At 34.9% G+C, this 21,513-nt stretch overlaps 2 protein-coding genes across 3 annotated transcripts in view; one reads left to right on the top strand and one right to left on the bottom strand.

The window, feature by feature from the left end:
• RASGRP1 (RAS guanyl releasing protein 1) overlaps positions 1-11,954 on the top strand; it is a 73,871-nt gene extending 61,917 nt beyond the window's left edge. The window contains exons 16-18 of one of the 2 annotated variants that reach the window (XM_079128074.1): positions 8,225-8,610; positions 10,609-10,729; positions 10,939-11,954. In XM_079128074.1, the coding sequence (XP_078984200.1) occupies positions 8,225-8,610; positions 10,609-10,729; positions 10,939-10,946 (515 nt within the window). In that variant the 3' untranslated portion in view covers positions 10,947-11,954. Of the gene's footprint in view, positions 1-8,224; positions 8,611-10,608 lie in introns of both variants that reach the window. The other variant, XM_079128073.1, reaches the window with a different exon arrangement.
• Positions 11,955-18,151: 6,197 nt separating this feature from the next.
• Positions 18,152-21,513, bottom strand: part of FAM98B (family with sequence similarity 98 member B) — a 30,174-nt gene continuing 26,812 nt past the window's right edge. Inside the window, exon 8 of the mRNA XM_079125967.1 lies at positions 18,152-19,268. Within this exon, the coding sequence (XP_078982093.1) occupies positions 18,888-19,268 (381 nt within the window). The 3' untranslated portion in view covers positions 18,152-18,887. The remainder of the gene's footprint in view (positions 19,269-21,513) is intronic.

The raw sequence follows: 21,513 nt of genomic DNA, 5'->3' as shown, positions 1-21,513 counted from the left end.
GGAGTAACAGTATACCATTTGCATATTCCTATATTTACATAATGATGTTTGATTCATTCTATTTTTCCTCCCCCCCACCCCTCCCACCTCTCTTTTCCCTCTATACAGTCCCTCCTTCCTCCATTCTTGTCCCCCTCCATGCCCCATTAAGTGTCATCATCCGCTTATCAGTGAGATCATTCCTCTTTAGGATTTTTGAGATTGGCTTATCTCACTTAACATGATATTCTCCAATTTCATCCATTTGCCTGCAAATGCCATAATTTTATTATTCTTTATAGCTGAGTAATATTCCATTGTATATACATACCACAGTTTTTTTTATCCATTCATCAATTGAAGGACATCTAGGTTGGTTCCACAGTCTGGCTAGTGTGAATTGAGCCACTATGAACACTGATGTGGCTGCATCTCTGTAGTATGCTGATTTTAAGTCCTTTGGGTATAGGCCAAGGAGTGGGATAGCTGGGTCAAATGGTAGGTCCATTCCAAGTTTTTGAAGGAATCTCCACACTGCTTTCCAGAGTGGCTGCACTAATTTGCAGTCCCACCAGCAATGTATGAATGTACCTTTTCCCCCACATCCTCTCCAACTCCCATTGTTGCTTGTATTCTTGACAATCACCATTCTAATTGGGGTGAGATGGAATCTTAGTGTAGTTTTGATTTGCATTTCTTATTACTAAAGATGTTGAACACTTTTTCATATATCTGTTGATTTCTTGTACATCTTCTTCTGTGAAGTGTCTGTTCATTTCCTTAGCTCATTTGTTGATTGGGTTATTTGTATTCTTGGTGTAGAGTTTTTTGAGTTCTTTATATATTCTGGAAATTAGTGCTCTATCTGAAGTATGAGTGGCAAAGATATTCTCCCACTCTGTAGGCTCTCTCTTCGCATTGCTGATAGTTTCCTTTGCTAAGAGAAAGCTATTTAGTTTGAATCTATCCCAGTTATTGATTCTTGCTTTTATTTCTTGTGCTATGGGAGTCCTGTTAAGGAAGTCTGATCCTAAGCCAACAAGGTGAAGATGTGGACCTACTTTTTCTTCTATAAGATGCAGGGTCTCTGGTCTGATTTCAAGGTCCTTGATCCATTGTGAGTTGATTTTTGTGCAGGGTGAGAGATAGGGGTTTAGTTTCATTCTGTTGCATATGGATTTCCAGTTTTCCCAGCACCATTTGTTGAAGAGGCTATTATTTCTCCATTGCTTATTTTTGGCACCTTTGTCTGAGAAAATTGTATTTATTTGGATTTGTGTCCGTGTCCTCTATTCTGTACCATTAATCTACCTGTCTATTTTGGCGCCAATACCATGCGGTTTTTGTTACTATTGCTTTGTAGTATAGTTGAAGTTCTGGTATTGCGATACCCCCTGTTTCATTCTTCCTGCTAAGGATTGCTTTAGCTATTCTGGGTTTCTTATTCTTCCAGATGAATTTCATGATTGCTTGCTCTATTTATGTGAGGTATGTCACTGGGATTTTAATTGGAATTGCATTGAATCTGTATAGCACTTTTGATAGTATGGCCATTTTGACAATATTAATTCTTCCTATCCAAGAGCATGGGAGATCTTTCCATCTTCTAAGGTTTCCCTCAATTTCTTTCTTCAATGTTTTGTAGTTTTCATTATAGAGATCTTTTACCTCTTTGGTTAGATTGATGCCCAAGTATTTTTTTTTTTTTTTTTTTTGAGGCTACTGCAAATGGAGTTGTTTTCCTCATTTCCCTTTCAGCTGTTTTATCGCTTGCGTATAAAAATGCTGTAGATTTATATGTGTTGATTTTATAGCCTGCTATTTTGCTGAATTCATTGATGAGGTCTAGAAGTTTTCTGGAGGAGGTTTTTGGATCCTCTAAATATAGAATCATGTCATCAGCAAATAGTGACAGCTTAAGTTCCTCTTTTCCTATTCATATCCCTTTAATTTCTTTATTCTGCCTAATTGCTCTGGCTAGAGTTTTGAGGACAATGTTGAATGGAAGTAGTGAAAGAGGACATCCCTGTCTTGTTCCCGTTTTTAAAGGGAATGGTTTCAGTTTTTCTCCATTAAGAATGATGTTGGCCATGGGCTTAAGCATAAATAGCCTTTACAACGTTCAGGTATGTTCCTACTATCCCTATTTTTTCTAGTGTTTTGAGCGAAGGGGTGTTGTATTCTGTCAAATGCTTTTTCTGCATCAATTGAAATAACCATATGATTCTTATCCTTAAGTCTATTGACATGATGGATTACATTTATTGATTTACGAATGTTGAACCATCCTTGCATTCCAGGAATGAACCCCACTTGATCGTGGTGCACCATTTTCTTAATATGTTTTTGGATATGGTTTGCCAATATTTTGTTAAGGATCTTTGCATCTATATTCATCAAGGATATTGGTCTAAAATTTTCTTTCCTTGATGTGTCTTTTCCTGGTTTGGGTTTGAGGGTGATATTAGCTTCATAGAATGAGTTTGGTAGGGTACCCTCCTTTTCCATTTCCTGGAATACTTTGAGAAGTATTGGAATGAGTTCTTCTTTGAAGGTCTTGTAGAACTCGGCTGAGAATCCATCTGGTCCTGGGCTTTTCTTGGATGGTAGGTTTTTAATGGCTTCTTCTATTTCATTGCTTGATACTGATCTGTTTAAATCATGTATGTCCTCCTGGTTCAGTTTGGGAGGAGCATATGTCTCTAGAAATTTGTCAATGTCTTTTGTAGTTTCTATTTTGTTGGAATACAGATTTTCAAAGTAGCTTCTCATTATGTTCTGTATCTCAGTGGTGTCTGTTGTGATATTTCCTTTTGCATCATGTATTTTAGTAATTTGAGTCTTCTCTCTCCTTCTCTTTGTTAGTGTGGCTAAGGGTTTATCTATTTTGTTTACTTTCTCAAAGAACCAACTTTTTGTTATGTCAATTTTTTGAATAGTTTCTTTTGTTTCAATTTCATTGATTTCAGCTCTGATTTTAATTATTTCCTGTCTTCTACTACTTTTGCTGTTATTCTGTTCTTCTTTTTCTAGGGCTTTGAGCTGTAATGTTAGGTCATTTAATTGCTGACTTTTCATTCTTTTCTGGAATGCGCTCCATGCAATGAATTTTCCTCTTAGTACCACTTTCATAGTGTCCCAAAAGAATGATTTTTAAAAAGCTCAGTGAGGTCCAAGAAAATACAGATGTATAGCTAAAGTAGGAAGACACTGTAGGATATGAATAAGAAATTCCACAAAGAAACTGAGATTTTGAAAAAGAACCAAACAGAAATCTTGGAAATGAAGAGATCAATAAATGAAATTTAAAAAAAAAAAATCAGATGAAAGCCTTGACAAGGGTAGATCGAGGGGAAGAAAGAATATTAAAGCTTGAAAACAAGTTTTTGGTTTTTTTTTTTTTTTTTTTTTTTGGAGAAAAGTTTATTTGGGAATCACAATTTTAGAGGTTCAGTCCATTGTCAGCTGACTCCATCATTCTGGGTTTGACAAGAGGAGCAGCATCACAGTAGAAGGGTGTGGCAGAGGCAAGATATTCACCTCATAGTTATGAGGAAGCAGAGGGAGAGGGAGATGCCAGGGACAAAATACTTAAACTTCAAGGCACACTCCCAGTGACCTACTTCCTCCAGCTAGGTCTTACCTGCTTCCAGTTATCTCCCAGTTTGTCCATTCAAACTGATTAGGCTACAGCTCTAATAATCTAATCATCTCAACTCTGAATATTTCGGTATTAACACTAGAGCTTTAATACCATGTAAATTGAACTTTATACTAATAGATTTTGAATTACTTTTCTATCCGGAAGACAAGTCTTTTGAAATGACACATTCAGACAGAAAAAAAGAAGAGCACATTTAGGATCTTGAGACATTAAACAATCAAACGTCTGCATCACTGGGATAGCCAATGTGAGGAAATGAAGGTTAAGGGTGTAGAAAACCCATTAAATGAATAAAATCACAGAACTGCCCTAATCTAGGGCATATAGAGAGGTTTATAGAACTCCAACTAGGAGATCAGAAAAGATATTCTCTATGGCATTATATTCAAACCGTCAAAAGCATAGGACAAAGAAAGAACTTTAAAATCTCAAGAGAAAAGTGCCCAATCACATATAAAGGGTTCCCCATTAGACTAATCAGTTTCTTAGCAGAAACCCTACAGGCCAGGAGGAAATAAATATTTCAAGTTCTGAAAGAAAAATAACTGCCAACTGAGATTACTATACCCAGCAAGGGTATCCTTCAAAAATAAAGACCTTCTAAGATGAGCAAAAACTGAAGGAATTCTGGATCAACAGACCTGCCTTGCAAAAGATGCTTTAGGGAGTCCTATATCCTTAAGTGAAAGAAAGATGACTACCATAATACTAGCATTAAAAATACAAATTCCACTAGAAGAGTACATACACAAGAAAGTAAAGAATCAACCACTGCAATACAGTAAACCATCAAATCACAAAGGTGATTCAAAAGAGGAAGAAATTTAAAAATTTAAAACAAAGAATATTCAAAACAACTAGAAGAAACTCAACATCAACAAAACACAAGCACAAGTCTTTACCTTTCAATAGCATTGAATGTAAATGCACTAAATTGTCCAATTAAAATATATAGCCTGGCTGAGTGAATAACAAGAATTTGCTGCCTACAAGAAACTCACCTCACTAGTATGGATACATATAGACTGACTGAAAGTTGAAAGGATGGAAAATGAGATTTCAAGAATATGGACCTTAAAAGCTGTCCTTAAAAAGAGACAAAGAAGCTCACTAACTAATCAAGAAAGAAACACCACAGTTAAACTTTATTATAGATCATATAGATTTATAAAGTTCATATAGAGTATTATGGACTTGACATTTATAGAACATTCCAACAGCTTCAAAATATACATTTTCTCATCAGAACATGTTTTCCAGAATAGATCAAGTACTAGGCCACAGAACAAGTCTTAACAATTAAAAAAAAAAAAAAAAAATCAAACCACTTCCTGTATCTTTTCTGATCGTAGTGGAATAAAACTAGAAGCAATAAGAGAAACTTTAGAAATTATATGAGTACATAAAGGCTGAACACATTGAATGAACAGTGAGTCATTGAGGAAGTCAGAGGGAAATTTAAAAATTTCTTGAAACAAATGAAAATGAAAACACAACATATCAAAACCTGTGAAATGCAGCAAAAGCAATACTAACGTGGAAGTTTATAGCACTGAATGACTACGTTAAAAAAATCTTTTTTTAAAAAAAGAAAATTTCAAATAAACAACCTAATGATGTATCTCAAGGGTTTAGAAAAGAAAAAATCAGACCCCCAATTAAGGGGGAAATATCAGCAGAAATAAATGATCTAAAAAAAAATAACAAAACAACACTTAAGTAAAAGGTTCTTTGTAAAAATAAACAAAATTGACAAACCTTTAGACAGACTAAGAAAAAAAAGTGAAGACTCAAAGAAATAAAGTTAGAAGTGAAAAAGAAGACATAGCACCTGACATCACAGACATACAAAGGATCATTAAGGATTATCGGGAAAAACTGTGTTAATCAACTGGGAAATTTAGAAGAAACAGACAAAGTTATATGACCTACCAAAATTGAACCAACAGGATACAAAACCTGAATAAATCCATAACAAGTAATGAGACCAAATCAGTTAAAAAACACAAACAAAAACAACTCCCAACAAAGAAAGCCCAGTATTGGAGGGTTTTTGAAGAACCAACACCAATATTTCTCAAACAGTTCCACAGAACTGAAAGAGAGGGCGCCCTTCCAAACACATTCTGCGAGACCAGCATTACTATGTCACAAAAACCTGACAAGGACACAACAACAAAAACTACAGACCAATAACCCTGATGAAAATCAATATGAAAACCCTCAAGAAAATAGTATCTCATATTCAACAGCACATCAAAAAGAATATACCATGATCAAGCTGGTTTCACTCTAGGTATACAAAGAAGGTTCCACATTTGCAAATCAATAAACATGTCACATAAACAGAATGAAGGATAAAAATCCTTATGATAACTCAGTAGTTGCAGAAAAAGCATATGATTAAAATTCAACATCTATTCATGGTAAAAACCTTGAACAAATTAGGTATGGAAGGTGATTCTCTAAAAAGGTGCCAAAAACATACACTGGAAAAAGGATAGCCTCTTCAAAAAATGATACTTGGAAACCTGGACATCCACATGCAAAAGACTGAAACTTGACCCTTCTCACCCTGTACAAAAATGAACTCAAAACAGATTAAAGTACTATAGGAAAATATAAGGGAAACACTTCAAGATTGGTACAGGCAATGATTTTCTGGTTACAATGAAAGCACATGCAACAAAAGCAAAAATTGACACAATTACATCAAATTTAAAAGCTTCTGTACAGGAAAAGAAAAAAGAGTGACGAGACAATATGCAAGCAAATATGTGCCAGCTATTCATCTGACAGTTAATATCCAGAATATATAAAAATCAAAACTATGAGATACCATTTCATCCCAGTTAGAATAGCTATTTAAAAAAAAAAAATAACAAATACTGGAAAGGATATGGATAGAAAGGAACTCATATATATGGTTAGAGGGAATGTCAATTAGTAAAAACACTAGGTTCCCTCAAAAGATTAAAATAGATTAAAATAGAACTACCATATAATCTAGGTATCTCATTTCTTGGCAAATATTCAAAGAAAATGATGCCATAAATGAAGAAGATACCGGTATGCCAAATTTACTGCAGCACTATCCATAGTAACTAAGATATGGAATAAGCCTAGGTGACTGCCAACAGATGAATGGATAAAGAAAATATGGTATATGAACACAATTGAATGTTATTAAGCCATAAGGAAAAGTGAAATTGTCATTTGCAGCAAATGGATAGAACTAGAAAATACCATGTTAATCAAAATAAGCCAGACACAGAAAAGTGTTGCATATTATCTTTTATATGTGTAAATTAAAAAAAAAAAAAGTTCAACTAAAAGTAGAAAGAATAGTGATTACTAGGGACTGAGAAGTGGGGATCAGGAGGAGGGTGGAAAAATGGTGCTTGGACATGATCAATCATCAATATGCACATTTAATATGAATTAATTTAAAAAGTAGGAAAATACAGGTTGGAGTTGTGGCTCAGTGGTAGAGCGCTTGCCTGGATGTGTGAGGCACTGGGTTTGATTCTCAGCACCACATATAAATAAATGAATAAAATAAAGGTCTACCAACATCTAAAAAAATTTTTTTAAAAAGTAGGAAAATAAGCCAAGTTTGGTGGGACACCTATAATATCACCTACTCGGGAGGCTGAGTTAGGAGGATCTCAAGTTTGAGGCCAGCCTGGGTGAGTTAGCAAAACCCTGATTCAAAATAAAAACGTAAGAAAAATAAAGGGTTAGGATATAACTCAGTGCCTAGCACATGTGAGGCCCTGGATTAAATCCAATGTCTTAAGCAAAAACATCTACTAACAGGAAAAAACAAAAACTTTAATACAAATGTATACTTTCACATAATCCATCATTCCCCAAAGTCTGGAAGGATTTTTTTTTTTTTTTTTTTTGTCCCCATTGAAATAAACAATCCAAAATTTGTGTCTATTAAGTGTTGTACAGGACATAATAGGGCTTTTCAGAGAATCCAAAATTAGCGCTGAGTCTTTGCAAACAGTAAACTTAGATGAGGTGCAGTTTATCTTAAAGTCTACCACTCATCTCAAATACTCTACTTTTCCAGGAAATTACTCCTTATGGTTAACATTTCTATACTGCGGCAAAGGGAGGTGTACTGGTTCAATGAAAAGATCCAGAATGACACATCTGTCCTTCTGCATTAGTATCAAAACAAGAGCAACGTATTTTGGAACATATTTCCACAAAGCTAACTTTCCCCTCATATTTAAGCTGTGCCTATTATACAAATGGAAGCATTTCTGTCTCTATACTTACCCTGCTCCCTTTACTTGATGAAACTTTGCAGCATTCAGGAAGGGATTCCAACTTACCTGCAGAAACAGTAACCCTCCAGGAAAACTTTGTACAAACAGGGAAAAAAGGCTATAGTTTGAAATCCCTGGATTTCAGCCTTTACTTACCTCCCACATGGGTACCTGCAAATGGGGGCTATTTGGAAATGTGGAATTCCTGTAATAGTAAGAAACATCTCATGTGAAACTCATCTGAGTATCTTGAGTCTGCTTTCCCGAGAGTACTAACACACTATGTGTCTTCCCACAGCACCTGAGGAAGGCTCTTTTACATTCCCTAATGGGGAAATGGTAGAACACAGTGAGGAGAGTAAGGATCGAACAATCATGTTGATGGGAGTGTCCTCACAGAAGATTTCCGTTCGTCTGAAGAGAACTGTTGCCCACAAGTCCACCCAGACGGAGTCACTTCCTTGGATTGGCAGCGAGGGCCCTTCAGGTCACTTTGTGTTGTCTTCTCCAAGGAAGGCAGCCCAGGATACCCTTTATGTGCTTCCCAGTCCCACATCTCCATGCCCCAGCCCAGTCTTGGTCAGAAAGCGGGCTTTTGTCAAGTGGGAAAATAAAGAATCCCTCATAAAATCAAAAGAGGAGCTCCGTCACCTCAGACTCCCAACCTACCAAGAGCTGGAACAGGTACCTATTCATTTCACTTTTTATCAGTCTTGTGGTAAAGTAGAACTAAACAGGGCAGAGCAGGTAAACTGAAGATTCTGAAGATTTAGCTCAGATTGACTACTAACAGAATAAAGGGGGGGAGGGAGAAAGGGAGGAACAACATTGCCAATTATAGGTAACAAACCATTTTAGAGACAAGGAAGCAAAGCTATATTAGTTTTAACATTATCACTCACTTTATTAAAGGGGAGGAATGCTTGCCTGCCTTTTCCCAAAACAGCAAGGTTTGCAATATGTGTTGGGAGGCCTATAGCAGTACAAACACATAACCCAACATCGACTCTAGTTAGAATTCCTTACATAATTCTACAGACTATACAGTGAAACTGCCCACCAGGCCTCAGGATTTCCTGCACTGTTCTCAACACTGTACCTTTCCTGTCAGACTTCTAGGAACAGAATTAGAGAAACATTTGAAGAAACAAGTTAGAAATTGTTTGTGAAACTCTTGATTTGATGCCTGGAATGAGAGACATAATATTAGGAAAAACATGTAAAAACAAAACAAGAGATTTCCTGGATAAAAGGAAAGAATTTTTATTTAAAGTATTAGGATGTGCTTTAGGAATCAAGTGGCCAAACATGGATTACACAAACCCCTTTCTCCTTAGGGGTAAAAACTACCAAATAGAAGTTTTACCAACAGTGGAAGAAACCTTGAAAAATGAACTTGATAAAGTTATAAGGACTTCGGTCTTGGAGACAAAGATTTGTTTCCAATCCCAGCTGTTAAGGTCTACAACCTATTTGATCCTCTATAAAATATAAAGATGGAATTCCACGCTAAGTTTTCAAATCTTGACATTTTACATGCCTATGAACTGAACAGTGTAGCTGGCAGAAAGATTTCAGATGATTTAGGTCCAGGATAATTCTTCCTCAGTAATACCAGGGCCAGAAAACCCCCTAACCATTTTCATGGTTGCCTCTTTATTTTCACCCATGCCAAAGAGACTTCAGGACCATAATTCACTATGTACATTTTAGAGTAACAATGTGTCCCACTTTTCACTTAAGTAAAATCCTTACATGACTTGTCTGAAATTTGACAACTCAATCCATAAGAACTACCTATTATACCAGTATTTGAAAATAGCATGTAATAGATGAATAGAAATATTAATGAATATGACATGCTATACCTCTAAATAAGCATGGGACAAAAGAAAAAGCATAGGTTTTTGGGTCACTTGTAATCGAGTTCCAATCTCCAGTCTGACACCATATGGCAAGTTTTTTTTAGGGTGAGTGTGAGCGTTAAGATAGTCTATTATCACAAGCACCAGCAGGTGCTCAATATTATATAATAGCTAATGGACAGTAAACCAGGTAATTCAGGCTGAGAAACAACCCAATTTATCCCTCATTATACAGACACTGCCCACATATTCTTGTGGTGTAATCAATGCAATACAATGTATGAACACGGGCTTCAAAATCAGAAGCTTAGAAATAAACTGATGGCTCTTAAGTCACTACAAATTAGATTACTAAATCTCAGTTTCAGGGGTGAGATAAAATTTTTATCTGCATCAAAAGGATATATTAGTTTTCAATGACTTTGAGAGGGTCTTAGATTAACTAACTCTAACATCTTATAGAATTTGCAAGCACTGCTTTCACAGCTCATATCTGACCAGACTTTCTGCCAAGAAGATCTGCTACACAATATTCAAAGGTTTCGTCATCCTCCACCCACTACCCAAGAATAGTTTATTCTGCTTGCTAGCCATTCACATCTGTGATATGATAACAAAGATTAATTGCTGTTTGCACATGCACATTTGATATTTAACATGTTATTTTCTATTCAGGGCAAAATAACTTTTGAAAATAGTTTTAAATTCTCAACCACAATAAATAGGAGATGCCAATCAAGTGTAGTATTTCCAGTATTTTAGCTGATTTGCTATTCATTGCTGCTTATTAACACACCTTATTCTCCTTTCCCTTCAGGAAATAAATACCCTGAAAGCAGATAATGATGCCCTAAAGATCCAGCTGAAATATGCACAGAAGAAAATAGAATCTCTTCAGCTTGAAAAAACCAATCATGTCTTAGCGCAAATGGAGCAAAGTGATTGTTCTTAGCCCAGAAACTCAAGAAGCACAATCTGTAGATGACTACACTGGAGATCTGTTCCTTAACTGATTAACACAAAGACCCGGGGAACTTTACAGGGATTGTTTAAAAAGGGCACTTTAAAAAAGAAAAGTCAGTTACTGTTTTTGTTACTTGTTTTTACCTAAAAGATTCCTAATCTGTAGCACTGTTTTCTCTTTCAGTCAGTTGACTCAAAGGGGAGGAAAGTTGAAGAATGAAAAACTTCTGGCATTCATGCTAAAACTTTTTTCCCTTCCTGGGACTAATACCAAAAGTGTGCTAAAACATGATTACAGTTTCGTGACAAGGTAGCATTTCATGTGGCATGCATAACTGATTCTTCCTTAGAACTAAAATCTCTGAAAAATGCATTTGCTTCCTTGAGTTTTCTATAAACTGAAGAAATTACTTTGACCTGCCCAATTTTTTGTTTATAATGAAAAAATACCCAATTCCAAGCAGACTGTCTTCTACATGCCAGCACTCCTTGTGAATCTGTTTTCTACTTCGCTACCTCAGACCTAATCAATTAGCTTCTTTCCCCTCCTTCCTCACTGTGCTCACACACATGAGCATATCTATCTAGAAAGGAATTTCCAGAAATGCAGCCATGGCTTTTTAGGGACCTATTAAACAACATGACATTATCCAATTGCAGGTCAACTCATGATTCTAGTCTTGAAGTCATTATAAGTAATCAAATCCAATATCTAGAAATATAGCTATTATCATCTCATACATGACTAGCTTAATGAGCTAAAGAAACAATGTAAACATGTTTGTCTCCATATATTCTACAGTGGATAGAATTAGGAGTTTATGGTTTTAAGAAATGGTCTCTGAAGTGTATTTAACTCATTTAACTCATGTTCCATCTTTATCTTTTAAGTAAACTATTTTTAAAGTTCTCTTTTGAACTGAATGTGTGCTTAAACTGTCTTTCTAGTAATACTATTTAGAAATAAGCTAATTGGATTAGTGGCTTAAATAATAGCTGACAGCATGTACATATGTACATAACATGTATATACAATATCAGATATGCATGTGGCTTGGGATTTTTTTCCTTCATAAATGTAGAAGTAAATTGAACAATCTTTAGTCATTTATTCACAAATGTGACTTTCAGTTAAAAATTCACAAATATATAGTTCGGTTTGTTAGAAGATGGAGAAACTGCTAAAAATATAAACTGTTATTATTTGGCAAAAACAACAACTGTCCCATGAATATTCTACTATTAAGATTAATGATAAATTGGATCATTTGGTTGCCTAGGCAAGTAGTCACAAACTCCATTATCAGCCTTATTTTAGTTCTCTTTTTAAAAATCATACAACCACCATTTTCTTTTTGAAGGAATTTTCATGCTTGCAAAGTCTGGTATCAGGCTGACTTGCAATTCCTACACAAGTTCACCAACTGCCAAGAATATAATCTTAACAACTGAAAGTCTCAAACCTAAAGTCAATAATCAGCACAAAGTCTTCATAAAAATGCAAAGTATATATACTGTGCTGCCTACTTAGAGGATTCAGATCACTTAAGTAGCTTCTTTATGAAAAACTACTTTCCATCTGAACACTTTTTTGTACTGAGTTTTACTGACACAGAACTAGATTATAGTTAGTGTTTCATTACATTTTAAAGAATCACTTTGCACACAAATTTATTCTTTTTCTAAGTCCAAACTCAGAAATCCTCAAAGCAGGGCTGCTCAGGTCTACCACCTGGTATACAAACTCTTTGTAGTACTGTTACTTAATGTATTATGGGACAAATATGCACTTCTGACAAATTTTAAAATTGTATTCTTCTCTATTATTTTCCTCTCATAAAGACCAAAATGGCTGTATAACTCAATATTTTAAACAGTCACAGAAAAAAATTTTTCATTCTTCTTACTCTCCATCCAAAATGAAGACCCCCCAATTAGTTTTTAATGTAAATAATCTGTAATATGTAGGAATTCAAAAGGTCAGTCCCCTTAGTCAAATTATCATGACTAGACAATCTCAAGCACTGTAGAATCTATCATCAAAATGAATAGGAGACAGTAGTTTCATCTCAAGTTTTTATAATCCAGCAAGGGCCAAAGTACGGTGTATAAATTAATATTATTCATGTTGAGCTACAAGATCTGGTGGAATCTACAGAAATAATCTAAAACGTTTTTGGTTTATCAAAACTAGGCTGCAAATTTTGTTCCTCATATTGACTGAAATAAATTTGGGCACAAATGTATCTGTCAAAACAAGGACAAATTTTTTTTTAATAGCAATGTCACTTCTCATTTTCCTCGTTAATTGACTCACCTTTTCCCTGACCATTTGTGAATTTCTGTCTAAAGATGTATAATGTAAAAGAACTGCAAGGAAAAAAAAATGTATAGACTGTAAAGTTTTTTTGATACTTGATGTAAGTTTTTCTTGTGTAATATTTATATGATAAAAGACATTAGAATCCCTATAAAATAAATGTCCTGTGTTTCTTCAACTTCATGAATATGTAAAAACTTCACCTGAATTTTTACTATATCCACAATGAGATCACTCCCCTATGCTATTAAACAATCAATTTTCCTGAAAGGACAAGCAAAGCAACTAAATTTTCAGTTTGAGTTTTTAATATCATGAAGAAGTAACCGTAGAGAAGTATCTAACCTTTTCCCACCTTATTCATGATGACTTACAGTGATCCCCAAATATAAGTCTATAAATTCTTAACATTAATGGAGACAAACTTGAGGCTATCATTTCTCTGTGGCTTTCACCTTTAATTTCCCATTCCACAAAAACAAACTACCAAGTAAAGAAGATAACTCTGGTAGAAAATTATTCATCTGAGGGCACAGACCCACTCATAGTAGTTCATTCGTGGTCATAATTCTTTACAGTGATTGGAGATAGCCATGATTTTCCCTTAATTCCCAATTATTTTGTTAACTGGATCAATGGAGGTATTTTTAGTCACTCAAATTCTACTGTGAAAAGCATTCTGGTACATGTGGATGGAGGTGTATTTATCATTTTGAAAATTCATAATATTTCACACAAAAGAATGAAAACAATACTGACAACATGAACCTGAAGAAAAGATTAAACTGCCACCAAAATTTTCTCTATTCTGTACTTCTTACAAGGTATAGAAGTATCACTGTCAAAACATTTTCTGAAAAAGCATTTGATAAAATACAGCACCCTTTCATGCTCAAAACACTAGAAAAAATAGGGATAGTGGGAACATTTCTTAACATTGTAAAGGCCATCTATGCTAAGCCCGTGGCTAATATCATTCTAAATGGTGAAAAACTGAAAGCATTCCCCCTGAAAACTGGAACAAGGCAGGGATGCCCTCTTTCACCACTTCTATTCAACATTGTTCTTGAGACTCTAGCCAGAGCAATTAGACAAACCAAAGAAATTAAAGGGATACGAATTGGAAAAGAAGAACTCAAACTATCCCTATTCAATGATGACATGATTATATATGTAGAGGAACCTGGAAATTCCACCAGAAAACTCTTAGAACTCATAAGTGAATTCAGTAAAGTAGCAGGTTACAAGATCAATGCTCATAAATCCAACGCGTTTTTATACATAATTGATGAATCTTCAGAAAGAGAAATTAGGAAAACTACCCCATTCACAATAGCCTCGAAAAAAATAAAATAATTGGGAATCAATCTCACAAAAGAGGTGAAAGACCTCTACAATGAGAACTATACAACACTAAAGAAAGAAATTAAAGAACACCTTAGAAAATGGAAAGATATTCCATGTTCTTGGATAGGAAGAATTAATATTGTCAAAATGGCCATACTACCTAAAGTGCTATATAGATTCAATGCAATTCCAATTAAAATTCAATTAAAATCCCAACCTTACAGAAATAGAGCAAGCAATTATGAAATTCATCTGGAAGAATAAGAAACCCAGAATAGCTAAAGCAATCCTTAGCAGGAAGAGTGAAACAGGGGGTATTGCAATACCAGATCTTCAACTCTACTACAAAGCAATAGTAACAAAAACAGCATGGTATTGGTACCAAAATAGAAAGGTAGATCAATGGTACAGAATAGAGGACACGGACACAAACCCAAATAAATACAATTTTCTCATACTAGACAAAGGCCAAAAATATGCAATGGAGAAAAGATAAGCCTCTTCAACAAATGGTGCTGGGAGAATTGGAAATCCATATGCAACAGAATGAAACTAAACCCATATCTCTCACGAAACTAAACTCAAAATGGATTAAGGACCTCGAAATCAGACCAGACACCCTGCAGATTATAGAAGAAAAAGTAGGTCTAGATCTTCAACATGTCGGCTTAGGACCAGACTTCCTTAACAGAACTCCCATAGCACAAGAAATAAAAGCAAGAATCAATAACTGGGATAGATTCAAACTAAAAAGCTTTCTCTCAGCAAAGGAAACTATCAGCAACGCGAAGAAAGAGCCTACTGAGTGGGAGAATATCTTTGCCAATCATACTTCAGATAGAGCACTAATCTCCAGAATCTATAAAGAACTCAAAAAACTCTACTCCAAGAATTCAAATAATCCAGTCGACAAATGGGCTAAGGAAATGAATAGACACTTCACAGAAGAAGATCTACAAGCAATCAACAAACATATGGAAAAATGCTCAACATCTCTAGTAATAAGAGAAATGCAAATCAAAACCACCCTAAGATTCCATCTCACCCCAATTAGAATGGCGATTATCAAGAATACGAGCAACAACAGGTGTTGGCGAGGATGTGGGGAGAAAGGTACACTCATACATTGCTGGTGGGGCTGCAAATTAGTGCAGCCACTCTGGAAAGCAGTGTGGAGATTCCTTAGAAAACTTGGAATGGACCCTCCATTTGACCCAGCTATCCCACTCCTTGGCCTATATCCAAAGGACTTAAAATCAGCATACTACAGAGATACAGCCACATCAATGTTCATAGCTGCTCAATTCACAATAGCCAGACTGTGGAACCAACCTAGATGCCCTTCAATTGATGAGTGGATAAAGAAGCTGTGGTATATATATACAGTGGAATATTACTCAGCCATAAAGAATGATAAAATTATGGCATTTGCAGGCAAATGGATGAAATTGGAGAATATCATGCTAAGTGAGATAAGCCAATCTCAAAAAGCCAAAGGAAGAATGATATTGCTAATAAGTGGATGGTGACACATAATGGGGGGAGGGAAGGGTTAGTGTTAGGGTTAGAGTTAGGGTTAGGGAGGGGGGCATGTATGGAGGAAGGAAGGACTGCATAGAGGGAAAAGAGGGGTGGGAGGGGTGGGGGGAAGGGAAAAAATAAGAGAATGAATCAAACAACATTACTCTATGTAAATTTATGACTACACAAATGGTATGCCTTTACGCCATGTACAAACAGAGAAACAACATGTATCCCATATGTTTACAATAAAATGAAAAATAAAAAATAAAAAAAAATTAAAAAAAAAAAAAAACATTTTCTGGCCACTTATCTTTTTTAGGTTGTCATACCTTTTGTCACAAATACAGGTAGGTTTCTTTTTTTTTAAATGCTGGTTTAAAATGTTTTGTTTCGTTTATTCTCCCTAATGAGGCAAGGTTTCCATGGACACCTTGGAAAATAGATTCAAGGAAATAGATTCAAAGAAAATACCTATTTCCCCCGTTTTTTGTTTTTGTTTTGTTTTGTTTTTTGATGCGAGTTTATGAGTAATTGTGTGGTAATTACCTATGGACAGAATGCATGCTATTTTATGGCCCAGAGAAAAGGTCAATTACTACTTTAATCCAGAAACTTCCAGTAAGATCATGTCTATAGGTGCTATTAGGTGCCACTAGCTGGACAAAGACAGGCAGGAAAGGAAAGTATGAAAGTAGAAAATAATGAAGCTGAGAACCATTAATGAAGAGGTTGAAAAGAATGAAGAACTTGTATCAAAAAAAGCTGTTAGATTTTAGGAAGCAGTGGAGTACCATTCATCTTATTCTATATTTGTACTGCACTCAATTTATAAAACATTTTCACATTATGGCCTTTCACATTAAGGTCCTAAATAAGCTCACTGCTATTTTAAATATTGCTCAGCAAGCTGTTCTGAAAAAAAAAAAAAAAAATTTACAGATCAAAGATTATTATGAAAATCCCATGTTAAAAGAAAGAATAAGATGTTTGGGTCTAGATGACTGCTTTTCATTCACAGAAATGTGTAAATAGGAGTTCCAGCTCTACTATGACTCCAGGAGAGGTATTCAAATGAGAAAAGATTTATAGTGATTACAATAAACAACCAAGTGGTACTCTATGAAGGTATTACAGAATTTTACAAACTAATTCTTCTGCCATATTTATTATAAACCTTTAGTGTTAAAAAAGTTAAAAGTGATTATAAGTCTTTCCATATCAGCAACTAATGGTCTCAAAAAGAAAAGAGGCAGAAATATAAAAGTTTTAAATGAACATTTTTTAAAACTAACTCTTCTGAAACATTTTACTCAAGTGGTCTTTTACTTATACATAAATGTATTTTAAAGTATTTTCAAGTTTATAGCTACTGATATAGGCGTTTTCTTAATTATGTAAACCCTTTTTCCTTCAATTATCACAAATGAAATTAAGTCACTTCATTAAATATAAACACAAAAAACCCCTGAAGTTTACAAATAACCAAAACTTCGTTTTTCTATCCTGAACACATTTCTTCATTTAGCTTGATAAATACATGTCAAAGACTACACCATACACAATATTTATGTTTAAAGATTTAACATTATTTTAGATTTTGCCAGAGAATTTACAACAAACCTGCCAAATATCAAATACCATTTGCCCACTGGTAATTCAGCTATTACCAGTTGAATTGGTTAGATCCAGGTTATTATGTACAGGTATTGACCAGGAGCCCACACTGAGATTTTATAGGGGGAGTGAAAAAATTAATATGATCAGCTCTTTTTCTCCAATTCTTATGCTGAGAAAAATACCAATCATCTCTTAAACCACTCACAATAGGATCTCTACAAGTTTTCAACAAATTTCATTGCTAATTAAGTCTTTAAGAAACAACCTGAGCAATGGGCAAGTGACTCATTTCTCTTTTGACAATTAAGGACAAATCAATTCTTGAGAGCTAAGGTCATTTCAATCCATATCACCCCTGGCCACAGTTCAAATTCACAACTCTTGATCCCCAACCACATAACACAAAACCACATGTAGCCATTCCCTAATACTATGTTTCCCAAATTTAGCAGTGAATCAGAATTATCAACCATGCCTTACCTTACCCCAATCTACTGAAACTGGAAATTATTGCCTTACTCCTATGTAATACAGTTCAGTCTACCTTTGAATATTAGGTTACCTAAAGTGAGGGCACAATGAAGAGATCAGTTCATAGGAATATTTTTCACAACATTATGTAAAACGGGTATGTATCTTAGTCCCTTCAAAGTAATTCTGACCTCAAGTTTCGACTTAGCTTTTCAAACAAAACTGTACCAGTTTCAAATCCAACTGGAAAACAAAAATCAAATATGCATCATAAAAAGACGGCTTCAATTAATAGAACCTTAAACAGAAACGTGATCAGAAGAATCTCATCCTATAAAAGAAAAAACAAATCACGACAACTACCTTTTGAACAGAACTATGAGTCCCTTTCCTATTTTGTAAAATAGAATTAACAAATATAAAACATCTACAGGAATACAGATGAGGCAAGAGTCTATATTCTTTTCTATTACAGGCAGAATCATTTATGTGTTTCAATCCTGAACAAAATACAGGTTAACAATCTAAATTCAATCATGACAATAAAATACTTTCCATTTTCCAAGTCTGATGGTAATAAATATTTACATTTTAAAAAATATTTTTGTTCATTTTTTGTTTTTTAAAAAGACACAACATGCTCAAGAGTACACAGAATGTGGAAAAAGTCATCACTTTGAGAGATCAACTGGTAGTATAAAACAATGTTCTTACACATTAACCCAATTCAAGAATGATTTCATCAGGGAATCTAACGTGTTTCCTTCAAAGATGATAGTCAAGTTTGTTATTTAGAATACTATGCCTAAAATATCTAACAAGAAGTAAGCACTACTATCTAATTTTTGCAGTTTTTAATATCTTCTATATCCACCACCACCACCACCACCACCTCCTCCTCCATATGGATCTCCATAACCTCTTCCACCATAGCCCCCTCTTCCACCATAGCCTCCTCTTCCACCATAATCTCCCCTACCACCATAATCTCCTCTGCCCTGGAAACCTCCTCTACCACCACCTCCTCCACCACCTCCTCCCCACCCTCCTCCGCCTCCCCCTCCCCACCCACCTCTTCCACCCCCACCACCTCCTCTACCACCACCTCCACCGCCACCACCCCAACCACCCCTTCCACCGCCATCTTGTCTCTTTTGCCATGGGGGCATTTCAGGGGGTGGTGGTTCAATTTCATTTGGCCGTCCTCCCCTGTCAGGAACTCTTCCCATCAGCACCTGTGTGAAGAAATATTTTCTTTCAGTTTCTAGTACTTTAAAAGTTAAAATTTACATAAAGATTTCAAATAATACTAAAGTTATTGTTTCTAATAAAAAAGCCAAATATTTAACAACATGAAAGTATCACACACAGTAGTATAAATTAATATTGAAAAATATAAGTGTGATATATGACAAATTCCTCAGAATGTGATATTATTTTTAAAAAAATCTGGGGGAGTATTTCTGAAATGAAGAGCTTATTAATTTCCTCTTATTTAAGTCTAACAAATTCAATAACAAATGTAGTATATATCATGCTAAGAACTTCATAAGTAAAATATTTTTTAATACAAACTACATACCCTTTATTTAACATTAATTTGGTAATAGAGTATCAAATAAAAAATTGTATTCCTAAGCACATTTTATTTCAACAAAGCACAAAGTATTGATAATAACATGTGAATGTAATGAAGTCAGAATTGAATATAATAAGTATAATACCAGGCATCACAGCAAAGAGATACAAGGATTTTTCAATGAATCATTTTTTTCTCATGAGAAACTTAAGTTCACTTACTTAACTTTTTAATGACAGTAACTATAACATTACAGGTCGAACATCCCTACTCCTAAAATACGAAAGGTAAAATACTCCAAAATCAAAAACTTTCTAAGCATTAACATGATGTTCACAAGTAGAAAATTCCACAATTAATCTTATATAATGGGTCAGTCAACACATAGGTACACTAAAAATATGATATAAAATTACCTTTAGGCTATTTGTATAACACATATATAAAACATAAATGAATTCTGGGTCCCATCTGCAAGCTATTCCATTACATATATGCAAATACTCCAGAATTCAAAAGAAATCCAAATCTGAAACACTTCTGTTCCCAAGCACTTTAGATAAGGGATACTCAGCTTATATAAGAAAAATTAAAAGTTGATATACTTCCTTAACCTATGCTTTGCAATACCCTGAAGGACAAACTAGGGAAGAATTTAATTCCTAAACTTCTCCAGAAGGAACAACATATGCCGTGAGCAGAGTGAAAGGTAATTGAGGAGGGTGTCAACCACTCACCACAGTCAAGGGGAATTCAACAGCATTTTACTATTGCTTTTCAGGAAAGAAAGCAAAATATGTACTCCTTAACCAAAATGACCTAGGACTAGTTGGATTCCACTTCCACTGATGCTTTAATCAAACTGACTTTAAAAATTTATGTGGTAAATAAGTAACAGAAAGTACCACCACATTCTCATTTTGGAACAAAGTTCTAAGTATGCAAACACTCTTTTAATGTCAGCAATAATATCCTAATTAACAAACCCCCCCCCCCCCCAAAATCCACCTTCTTTTGCTTGTTATTCTCACTGGTCTCTCTAACCCAACATAATATGTTGGCGGGTATATGGAGATGCTGCTCCAAGAAATGATCTTAAGGTTACCCTCAAGTAGACTATAAACTCAGATAAAACATGGGCAAATGTTACTTAAAGAAACAGAACTTTAATCCAGTAAGACTAGATTTTGACTATAATCCAATTTAAGACATTAAGTAACATATTTAAGGAAAGAACACTTTCAGAATATAGAAGGGGGTGATCCAAAATGGAAGCAGAGAGGCAAACATTTGTGATGCCTAACTTAGCAATAATTAGAAAGTTCACTTTAAAAACAACTATCTCCAGGGCTGGAGGTCCAGCTCAGTAGTAGAACATTTGTCTATCATGCTCAATGCCCTGGGCTGGATCCCAAGCACCAAGGAGAGGAGGGGGAAGGGAGAATGGAGGAGGAGATGGAGTGGAGGGAATAGGAAAAAAAAGTAAGTCCCTCTGACAATATATCCTATCTCAAACTACACTGAAAAACAATGCCTTAAATTATCCATATCCCTTCCTTTTGATTTTTTACTCTTTTATAATAGTCTGCCATGAAGGATGCTACTGAAACAGAGAAGACATGCTAGCTAGCTGATATTAACATTCTAAATTAGTTTACTATTATTGACACTGTAAGAAAAAACAAACAAACAAACAAAAAAAAAAACTTCAGGGTCCTTGAGCTTTTTTAATTTAAGATCACTGTCAAAGAAATGGATCTATACTCTGAATCGGGAAATAGAAGCTCAAAGAGATTCAGTGACTTGCCCAAGGTAGTGATTCCTCTAAATAAAGGCCAGACTGGTATGACTAAACTATGTGCTCTTCTTCCCTTTATATCAAAGATATAGAGTTAAATCAT

This window comes from Sciurus vulgaris, assembly GCF_902686455.1.
Source record: "Sciurus vulgaris genome assembly, chromosome: 2".
In the NCBI taxonomy this organism is placed as follows: Eukaryota; Metazoa; Chordata; class Mammalia; order Rodentia; family Sciuridae; genus Sciurus; species Sciurus vulgaris.
This window is presented reverse-complemented; position numbering and strand designations above follow the sequence as displayed.